Source organism: Corylus avellana, chromosome ca8 (genome assembly GCF_901000735.1).
Source record: "Corylus avellana chromosome ca8, CavTom2PMs-1.0".
Classification (NCBI taxonomy): domain Eukaryota; kingdom Viridiplantae; phylum Streptophyta; class Magnoliopsida; order Fagales; family Betulaceae; genus Corylus; species Corylus avellana.
Genome location: NC_081548.1, coordinates 20165063 through 20176629, shown reverse-complemented (window position 1 = coordinate 20176629; position 11567 = coordinate 20165063). Strand labels below are relative to the sequence as shown.

General features: G+C 34.3%; 1 protein-coding gene across 1 annotated transcript; it reads right to left on the bottom strand.

Annotated features, from left to right (window-relative positions):
* Positions 1-1420, bottom strand: LOC132190066 (transcription factor MYB93). The gene is made up of 3 exons (XM_059604947.1): positions 1239-1420; positions 1022-1151; positions 1-920 (listed from the first exon to the last, which is right to left on the bottom strand). The coding sequence occupies exons 1-3, from the start codon at positions 1369-1371 to the stop codon at positions 218-220; spliced, it is 966 nt and encodes a 321-aa protein (XP_059460930.1). The 5' UTR covers positions 1372-1420; the 3' UTR covers positions 1-217.
* Between the last annotated feature and the right edge of the window lie 10147 nt (positions 1421-11567).

The following is an 11567-nucleotide window of genomic DNA, read 5'->3' as shown; positions in this document are numbered from 1 at the left end:
TAAAAACCATAAAACATGTTTTATTTATCCACAGACTATATAGATAATACGTATTATATGAGTGTCATATAAATGCATATATAACATACACGTACTCGAGCACGCATGAGGTTGATGTGCTATATACATGCAATAAGTGTTTGTAGCGAGAGTAAACAGTACGTAACAGCAAACATACACGGTGATGCAACTCCAAATCTCCCGAAAACTGAAATAATTAACTAAGAATCTCCTGCATAATATGGTCGTCAAAAAATAGTTCAGGCCAGCCTGAAGAAGCTCCTCCTCCATAGCTAGAGGTGCTGCTAGTAGCATCTCCGAGGTTGCTTATCGACGTCTCCTCGATAATGGTTGAAAGAAGAGAAGAAGTGGTGGGAAATGGGGATAACCATGAAGAGTCTTCAGGTGGGTTAATATCTCCTTGACTATTGAAAGATGTTTGAAAACCGAAAGGGACTTGTGGGTCTGAAGACAGGTGAGATAATAAGCTTGGGTGGTGGAGTGGTTGAGTGGTATCATTTCCAAGAGAAAATGTTGCTGGATTCTCCGCTTGTAATGAATTTAAAACTGGTTTTTGTTTGATAGCAGGATTACTTGAATTCAACAAATTGATATTAGTCTCCCTGTCTGTGATGTTGGCAGCGGATTGGAGAAGATACTGCAAGTATTGAAGCTTGACCAACTGGACAGCTTCTGCCTGTAATCTCACAGCATTTTCATCAAATGGGTGGTGCTCCATCAGGTCTCCAAGGTTAGCAAGGGCTAAGAGGTGTGGCAAGCTGGAAAAGAGGTCGGTTCTTGGTTGGTGGGTCATTGGATCAAAACCCATCTGAATCAGCTTCTTCTTCAAATGTGTGTTCCAGAAATTCTTGATTTCATTGTCAGTCCGGCCTGGTAGGTGCGTCGCAATAGCTGACCATCTTGAAAACAAATGCAGATAAAATTAGTAAGTTTGTGATAATTAATCAAAAATAAGCACAAGTAGTCAAGATTGAAACAAATTAATTAATTAATTAATTACTTGTTTCCCAGGACAGAATGGAGGTGTAAAATTGTCTGCTCCTCGTCTTGAGAAAACTTCCCTCTCTTGATGTCCGGCCTCAAGTAATTTGTCCATCTTAACCGACAGCTCTTGCCACATCTGTTAAGACCTGCACGCCAAGAGAAAAAGGAAATGAAAAAAAAGCCCGGAGAGAGAGAGAGAGAGAGAGTAGTGGGTTTAATTTGTAAACTAATACCTGCAAGCTTAGGGAGGGCTCTCCAACTTCCATGGCCATGTTTCTGGATGTATTGGACAAGCTTTTCATCTTCTTCAGAAGTCCAGGGTCCTTTCTTGAGGCCATTTTCGTCACAACAAGGAGACCTTCCCATATCCTGTTTCTCGATCTATGTATCTAAGTTTGCTTTCTTTTTGCTGTTTCCCCCTGCTGCAGCAAAGACTCGGCTCGCTATTTAATGGGAGTTCTTGTCGTCAATTGTCTTAATTAAATAATCACTCTCAATTTTTATTTGGTCGATCAAGATTGGTACACTCTCCCATCTCGTTAAAATATGAGAGACGTACGCCACTCTTCTATGAAATGACCTATATATCCTTTGACATTATTCACTAATTAAGATATTGGAAAATGATTTGGATGCTACAACATTTACTAAAGAGTCCGTTTATAATTGGTAAAATAATTAAGAGATGCCACTCTTGTTGATATAAAAATGTAATTGTTCTATTAAAAGTATGCCAAACATTTTTTGACATTAGTCTTGGAGGACGTGGTGTAATTGGTCTTAGTCAAACTCTCCCGGTTATATGTAAGAATTATCAATGGTGTTGGTTCAACAATCTCAATTTTTTTTTTTTTTTTAAAGTGGTTGTGTATATATTAGGGGTGAGAGTTTGACTCTCGAAATGATAATTTGTAATCCTATTAATATTAACCGCTTTAAGTTCTACTAATGTCGTAATAAGATTGAGTGAGACCATAATTTAATCAGACTTAAGAAAATGCTTACAATTCTCCCATCATCTAAGCCATTTTCTGTGCGACTCGCAACACATTTAATCACGGCATGCAAAAAAAAAGAGTAGCTTACCTGCTTTTTCTATTAGAAAAAAAAAAATGGTTATATGTAAGAAAGGAGATAGAAGACAATTACTTCTATCCGGCTAAAACATTTGTTTTGTTATGTGTTTTGTTTTTTTCTTCACGCCAGTATTTCGTTAAGCTGAATCTTTCAAAATCAGATTGCGTAACAGATGGCAGGCGCCTACTTGTCAAAGGAATTCATTCCATGCACGCAAGAAGAAGCTATTTCGTCATTGTTTGCATGGCTTGAAAGGACTTTATCTCTTACATTTTGGATTCATATGACCCTAGGGAATCTACGTATTCTTGGTTTTTATTTATTTATTTTTATTTTGTATTTTGTATTTTTTATTATTATTATTTTTATAATCAAGTAGGGACACAAAGGTCTACACATGACACATGCACTTCCATAATTATAATGTTATTTTCTTAATTATTTATTTAGCAATCAAATCATTCATCAATTTTTTTACTGTTTGATAATGGAATCATGAAATGGAACCTTAGTGGTGAATTGGCAATATTTTTACGTTTGTAATGGCATAATGCTTTCTTTCTTTTTTCTTCCCTTTTTTTTTTATTTATCAAAAAGTATATATATTCTACAATTATTTCCACCTTAGCAACTGCCATAGTCTTTTCATGGTCATATTTTGTTGCTTAATTTGGTTGGCAAAATTGCAAATTGGAGGACTTCATGCTACAATTAGCTTGATCAACTTCCGTAATCCCATTTCATGAGGCCATTACTTTCATTAGGTTTGAGATAACTAACCGGATGTTCAACTTTATGAAAGATAGAAATTATGTTGTCTTTGGGGAAGATCTAATGCACCCAACTCATCAACTTGTTAAAAGTGTGAAGGAAGCTGCGGAGGTCTATAGCTCAGTAAAAGTGAGGTAAGAAGACAAAATAATGTTATCACGATAGAAGGCCCTTCCAGATGGTGTTTACAAAATAAACTAAGATGCGGCAATTGACAAATCTAAGAAATTGATGGGCGTTGGTGTAATTGTTAAGGATGAAATGGGTAAGTTTCGGGCATCATGTGTATATCTGTCTGATATATTAATTACTGGCCCTACAATGGTGGAGGCTTATGTGACTTGAAAAGAGGTACTACTTGGTAAAGACCTGGGTATACAAAAAGTTATTTTAGAAGGTGATGCCATTGAGATAGTCCATGCTTTTTGGAGCGAAGATCAATTGAGCCATAGATATGGTACGATGATTGAGGATGCTAAGATTATTTTGCACAATTATCAAGTTTAGCTAGGCTGTGGAGCATGGACAAGAAGGGAAGCAAATATGATCGCACATACTTTGGAAAAGATAGCGGTCCAAATTAAACATCTATGGAGAAAATTTGGATGGATGAGTATCCTAAATTTCTTCATGACATTGTAGTCGTTGGTAGTTGTAATCTTTGATTTGTTATGAATGAATGAGATTTCACTTTTTTTAAAAAAAAATATATATATATATATAAGAACATAACCTAACCTTTTTATATGACCGAAAAGTGCTAGAAAGCCAAACACTTGAACACTAATTTTTTTTTCAAACTAACGTGACAGTTTTTAAATTAAAAAAAATGTAATTCTCTCTCCTTTGTCTGCCACTTACAGTTTGTCACGTCAATTTAAAATTTTTCTGGGTTCAAATGTTTGGCTCTCTAGCACTTCTTTATATGACCCCTTACATAAAGTTGAAAGAATTCATTTTCCAACTGACACTCTACCCTTTTCCCTCAGAAAATAGGAGGAATTAAGGGGGTGGGAAAGTACCAAGCTAGGGGTTTGATGCCAGAGTACGCGGGTTTGAAGCCTGAAACTTACTTGGGTACACTACAAAAAATCGAATGGTTTCTGACGTGGCAAACAGTAACCAAATTTTATTATGTCAAAAACCATTATAAAAGCGCTCCTATATTTGTTGTCTAAATTGCTAGTAATTTGGACAACAAAATTACTTAATCAAAACATCATGCCTTAAGGAAGTTCACCGCGCGCTTTAACTAGATCAAAACAGATACATATGAAAAAAAAATATATAAAGAAAATTAAAAATTGAAGCCAAAACCAAGAAAAGAAAAGAAATGACGATATATAGGAGAGATCGATATATTTTCGATTTTTCGTTAGAAAGAGACAAAAGAGGACGTGAGTCACGTGAGTCTTTTGACCGAGAGGGGTTGGGCAGTTGGAGCGGATTAATTGTTGGTGTAGCAAACGCCCATGCAAAGCGGAACCATTTTTAACCAATAATATTAACACATTCTCTACACGCTTCAAAGATTAATGCTTCAAATGAACAACTAAAGTACGTAAAAGGTTATCCTGTAGCACAAGCCACTGTATTTTAAATAGTCAACTGTACAGCTTTTACGTTACATTAATTAAAACATTTTCAACTACAAAAGAAAAAGAACGGTCCAAAAAACGTTAGTGAAACGAGGCCAAAACATGTACGTTGATATCCATCATACAGTGGCAGCCGGCAGCCAGCCAGCCATCTGGAATTTGGGATGCAGAAATATTGTTTTAAAAATGGTGCTTAATTACAGCTTACTTCTCACAACTAGAAAATTTCAAACCTAATTTATTATTTAGGTGGAGTACTGTCAGTGTCAATTGCCAACGGAAAGAGGCCAATTATGTTTACAAACCTTAATTAATTTCTTCGTGTTTCCTCTGAGTCGTCATATGATCATATGATGTAATTAAACCCTCATTTTTCCCATCTCCTTACAATTTGTTAGTAAACGGTTCATACTCAAACACGAAGATCGACAGTCGTCGGAGATTATGGTCCTTCAGCCAAGGTTCCTTGTCTCGGATGGACCATACATTTGAGTAAATTAGGAGTAGTCTCTGATGTCATGAGATAAATTGTTTTATTTTTATATTTATACTAAATTAATCTTTGTCTGTGCTGTCAGATAAACAACTGATTTGCTTGCTTCAATAGGTTTCCAACCAATACATCTAAAACCTAGACTTTGGGGACATCTACTCGTTGGTCTATATATATATATATATATATATGAGTAAAAGAAACTATAACAGCATAACAAAAGAAAAAAAAAAAAAAAGAAAAAATCTGAAACCAAATAAAAAAATAAGCAAAATAACACTATTTATGCAACAATCTATACTACAGCTAGCCTCGGAGAGGATCCTCAAGATAGAAGGATCGAGGTTGTGAGAAAAAAGCTGCTAACAAAACTAGTTGTATCAGCCAATGATCAAAATTTGTGAGTCTTATTCAGGGCACTTAAAATGTGTTAAATTATCAATTATCTCAAAAGTTTAAGCCTATAGGAAGAGGTAAATTTAATCACTTAATTATTACTTTCATATTCTCCCTCACGTGTGCCCAACACGTAAAATATTTAATTCAAATGAGAGGTAAATTGACAGAGTCAATGTTCGACCTCATAACCTTTAGCTTTGATACCATGTTAAATCACCACTTGTCCTAACAAGCTTAAGCTGATAAGAAGAGATGCATTTAATCACTTAATCATCACTTTAACAAAATGTTCTTAACTTCAAACCAGTTGCAAAAAGAGATGTGAAAACTAAGAGATATATTTACAAATAAATAATGAGTCCTCACTTTATTAAGTCAGTGTATCTGAGGTCCAGATCTAAATTTAGAGTCTTATTTGCAACAAAAAGCTCAACCGAAAGAGAGCCAAAGGAGTAGGGGTAAAGATCTGTAAAATCTACCAAAAAACCCAAAGAAGGCTAGGTCTGTGGCACGTATAGCTCATACATGCCGTGGCGGCACGTAGCACTTGGCATACATGTGCTGTAACGAAGAACATCGGTGTGGAAGGATAGGTGGCCGGAGATAGTAAAGGAGGAGCATGTGACTTGTGTAGGTGGAAATTAAGGTTGAAGTAAATCTAAGATCTAGATCGATCTTAACCACAAACAAAAATAGTTGTTGAAACTAAAGGGTGGGGGAGGGAAATGTCGGGAGATTTAATCTTTCCCAGACAGTATATGAGAATTAATGGTTAAAGATAAGTCAGATGTATGCATGATGGTGCATGGGAGGGACTTGCATTTGTTATTGTATACATGATATGCACATGGGTCGTCACAGATCTAAGGATATATGCATCATTATTGCATGGGTTGAAATATGTATATATGTATCACTGATGAAAGTTCAAATATTAACTTGTGTGTGTTCCTCATGGGTAATTAACCTAATCTCAGGACTTTGCAATATTTAATTGACTTTGTGTTATTTTATGATAGCTCAGTTAAATCATGCCCAATATTATTGCCTGGATGGATCCTTTTCAGAAGGGTAGAACTAATTAGGAGCCAACTGCACCTCGCACATCTATAACATATATTGCCCAATATATATCTTGAGTTTTCTTCTGCCAAAATAATTTAAATTTCTGAAAACTCCCATAATCGAATATCTTCCCCCCAATCAAGACATTCCCAAGGCAGGTATTAGAAACTGTAGTATACCTAGCTAGAGAGAAGAAAATATGCTAATAATAGGCTCGTTGACATTTAGAGACGAGAAGAATTTTACAAGATCTCAGCACCAACAAAACCCATATTTAATTATCGAGTCGGTGATAGTCAACAAAAAATCGAAGTCCAATCAAAGTATAACATGCAGTAACAATTACTTAGCCCGCCGGCGCCAATTTAACTTTTTTCAATTTTTTTTAACTCTTAAAGTCAATCAACAAATTCAAACAAGTTGAAGCCAAGACGAGGGATGATATATATATGGATTTGTGCAATATATATATATATATCACTGATGAAAAAAAAAAATGGTTATATGTAAGAAAGGAGATCGAAGACAATTACTTCTATAAAACAATTTTTTTTTTTTTTTTTCTTTCTTCACGCCAGTATTTCGTTAAGGCTGAACTGCAGGCGCCTACTTGTCAAAGGAATTCATTCCATGCACGCAAGAAGAAGCTATTTCGTTATTGTTTGCATGGCTTGAAAGGACTTATGTCTATACATTTAATTTGGATTCATAAGACCCTAGGGAATCTACATATTCTTGTTTTATTTTTCTTTTTTCTTTTTTTCTTTTTTATAATCAAGTAGGGACTCAACGTGACACATGACACATGCACTTACATTCTTATAATGTTATTTTCTTAATTATTTATTTAGAAATCAAATCATTCATCAATTTTTTACTGTTTGACAATGGATGAAATGGAACCTTAGTTGTGAAATATTGGCAATATTATTTTTACTTTTGTAATGGCATAATGCTTCTTCTTCCCCACTTTTTTTTTTGTTAGTTATTATATTTATCTTTCAGTCTTTATTTGAATTAGGTTTCTTTGTTAGTCTTTTATTTGGTTTAGTTGTCTTTACTTCTAAATTAACTTTATTTCATTGTTATTTTAGGGCTAAGAGTCTTGGGGTATAAATATATGTTTATAACCTTTAACAATTCAGTTGTTGATTATTATTGATTTTGATTAATGAGAATACTCAGAGTTAAGTTTATTTATCTTTTCCTTTAAAGTTTAGAGAGTATCTATTGTTTTTAGAAGAATTCTTAGATTAATTGATAAACTCAATATCTGGAATTAGTTATCCGCTGCTTTATTATTGTTTTTCGCTGCAGCCTACTAAGTCACGCTATATCAATATGCTACAATTATTCCCACCTTAGCATATTAGTATTACTACTAGAACAGCATATTTATATATATGCCATAGTTTTTCATGGTCATATTTTGTTGCTTAATTTGGTTGGCAAAATTACAAATCGGAGGAACTTCATGCCACGAATTAGCTTGATCAACTTTAATTCATTATCCTATTTCATGAGGCCATTACTTTCATTGCGTTCGAGATAACTAACCGGATGTGCAACTTTATGAAATGATGTTGTACATCTTTGGGGAAGATCTAATGCACCCAACTCAACTTGTTAAAAGTGCGAAGGAAGCTGCAGAGGTCTATATTGCAGCGGAACAAGGAGGAAAAAGTGAGGTAAGAAGACAAAATAATGTTATCACAAGATAGAAGGCCCCTCCAGATGGTGTGTATAAAATAAACTGAGATCGATGCGGCAATTGACAAATCTAAGAAATTGATGGGTGTTGGTGTAATTGTTAAGGATAAAATGGGTAAAGTTCGGGCATCAATGTGTATGTCTGTCCCATATATTACTGACCCTACAATTGTGGAAGCTTATGCGGCTTGAAAAGCGGTACTACTTTGAAGAGACATGGGTATACAAAAAGTTATTTTGAAAGGTGATGATGCCATGGAGATAGTCTATGCTTTTTGGAGCGAAGATCAATTGTGGCAGAGATATGGTACGTTGATCGAGGATGCTAAGATTATTTTGCACAATTATCACTTATAAGGCTTAGGTTGTGGAGCATACAAGAAGGAAAGTAAATATGGTGGCACATACTTTGATAAAGATAGCAATCCAAATATATATGGCTTCATAACATTGTAATCGTTGATAGCAGTAATCTTTGATTTGTTATGAATGAATGAGATTTCCCTTTTATATATATATATATATATATATATAGGAAAAAGATATTTTCGATTTTTCGTTAGAAAGAGACAAAAGATGATCAGGACGTGAGTCTTTTGACCGAGAGGGTTGGGCAGTTGGAGCGGAAGTTGGTGCAGCAAACGCCCATGCAAAGCGGAACCATTTATAACCAATAATATTAACACATTCTCTACACGCTTGAAAGAATGCTTCAAATGAACAACTAATTAAAGTAATTAAGGTTATCCTGTAGCACCAACCACTGTATTTTATGCCAATCAAATTGGCATAAAATATATGCCACAGTGCGTGAGCCGTGAAGCACCAATCACAACCAGTCTAGAACCCAGATTTGGAGCATCTAATTAAATATATGCCAATCAAATTTCAATGTATTAAACAACAGAAATGCTAAGAATATTACAAAATATTTTACAAAAAAAAAACTCTTACAAAGTCACGTGCCACAACATGTATTACGTGAATACGTAATGGAGATAGATTTTAGGTTTTGAGGAAACTTAGAACTTAGATTCAAATGGAACCTAGACCTTTTGGATTTTGAGGAAACCTAAAAAACCCTTTTCAAACTCAATGTTTAGGATTAATTTTCTGATTCCTTTTATTAATGAGCTTGATGTCTTTAAATAAACGATTACAATGTATAGTAAAATAAAAAACTAATTAGAATAAACTACTGATAATACTTATCTCTAATATTTAAATTATACTAATGATAATGCTTATCTCTAATATTTAATTTATCTATAAAGATAACATATTATCCTAAAGTATTTTAATCATAAAATACCTCTATTATTATAGCCCCTAACAACATGATTAAGAGCATGTTTGGGATTGCGTTTGAAAAACAGAGCTTTTTAAAGTCAAAAAGAGCTTTTGAATAAAAGCTTTATTTTTAAGTTTTTGCCAAAAGTGTTTTTTAGCCATTTTTAAGTTTTTTGGTCTCTTAAAAGTGCTTTTAATTTTTTACCAAACAAGTACTTTTTTTCTTCAAACGGACTTTTTGAATGTTAAAAACACTTTTAGGCCCCTCAAACGCAATCCCAAACAGGCCCTAAAATCGCCGTCCAAAAAACGTTAGTGAAACGATCGAGGCCAAAACATGTTTTGATTTCCATCATACAGTAGTGGCAGGCGCCAGCCATCTGGAATTTGGGATGATACAAAATTGTTTCAAAATGGTGCTTACAGCTTAATTCACAACTAGAAAATTTCAAACCTAATTTCTTATTTAAGTGGAGTGTCAGTGTCAATTGCCAACGGAAAGAGGCCAATTTTTTTTTTATAAACCTTAATTTCTTTCTTTTTCCTGTGAGTCATATGAAATGATGTAATTAAACCCTCATTTTCCCATCTACTTACAATTTGTTAGTAAACGGTTCATACTCAAACACGAAGACAATCGGTGATTATGGTCCTTCAGCCAAGGTTCCTTGTCGGATGGACCATATATAGATTTGAATAAATTAATTAGGAGTCTCTGATGTCAGATAAATTGTTTTGTTTTTATATTTATACTAAACTGATCTTTGTTTGTGGTGTCAGATAAACAACTGATTTGCTTGCTTCAATAGGTTTCCAACCAATACATCTAAAACCTAGACTTTGGGGACAGGACATCTACTTGTTGGTCTAAATATATCGCCACGTTTATGTCTCTTTATGTCCACATATTTCTCATACAAAAGACCCTGCCTGCATACTTTGAACATTTTTTACTGTTGATATCAAACCCGGCCAGTTTTTTGTTTTTTGTTAAAAAAAAAAAAAAATTCTCTTATTGTTATATATATAGATGAGTAAAAGAAACTATAACAGCATAACATTTTTTTAAAAAAAATCTGAAACCAAATAAAAATAAAAGAAGCAAAATAACACTATTCATGCAACAATCTATGCTACAGCTAGCTAGCCTCGGAGAGGATCCTCAAGATAGAAGGAGGATGTGAGAAAAAAGCTGGTAACAAAACTAGTTGTATCAGCCCATGATAAAAATTTGTGACTGTCATTGATGGCGCTCAAAATGTGTTAAATTACCAATTATCTTAAAAGCTTAAGTTTAATTAGGGTATAATTACTCATTGATGGCATTCTAAAGCTTATAGGAAGAGATAAATTTAATCACTTAATCATTACTTTAACAAAATATTCTTAATTTCAAACCAGTTGCAGAAAGAGATTCGAAAACTAAGAGATATATTTACAAATAGATAACGAGTCCTCACTTTGTAAAGTCGGTGTATCTGAGGTTCAGATCTAATTAATTTAGAGTCTTATTAATTTGCAACAAAAAGCTCAATCGAAAGAGAGCCAAAGGAGTAGGGGTAAAGATTTGTTAAATCTACCCCAAAAAAAAAAAGAAAAAAAGGCTAGGGCTGTGGCACATATAGCACTCATACACGCTGTGGCGGCACGTGGCACTTGGCATACATGTGCTGTAATGAAGGACGTCGGTGTGGAAGGATAGGTGGCCGGAGATAGTTGAGGAGGAGCATGTGACTTGTGTAGGTGGAAATTAATGTTGAAGTAAATCTAAGATCTAGATCTAAACCACAAACAAAAATAGTCGTACGTTGTTGAAACTAATAAAGGGTGGGGGAGGGAAATGTCGGGAGATGTAATCTTTCCCAGACAGTATATGAGAATTAATGGTGCGTGGGGGGGACTTGCATTTGTTATTGTATACATGATATGCACATGGGTCGTCACAGATCTAAGGATATATGCATCATTATTGCATGGGTTGAAATATGTATATATATATCGATCACTGATGAAAGTTCAAATATTAACTTGTGTGTGTTGCTCATGGGTACTTAACCTAATCTCAGGACTTTGCAAGATTTAATTGACTTTGTGTTATACTATGATAGCTCAGTTCAATCATGCCCAATATTGCAAGGATAGATCCTTTTCAGAAGGGT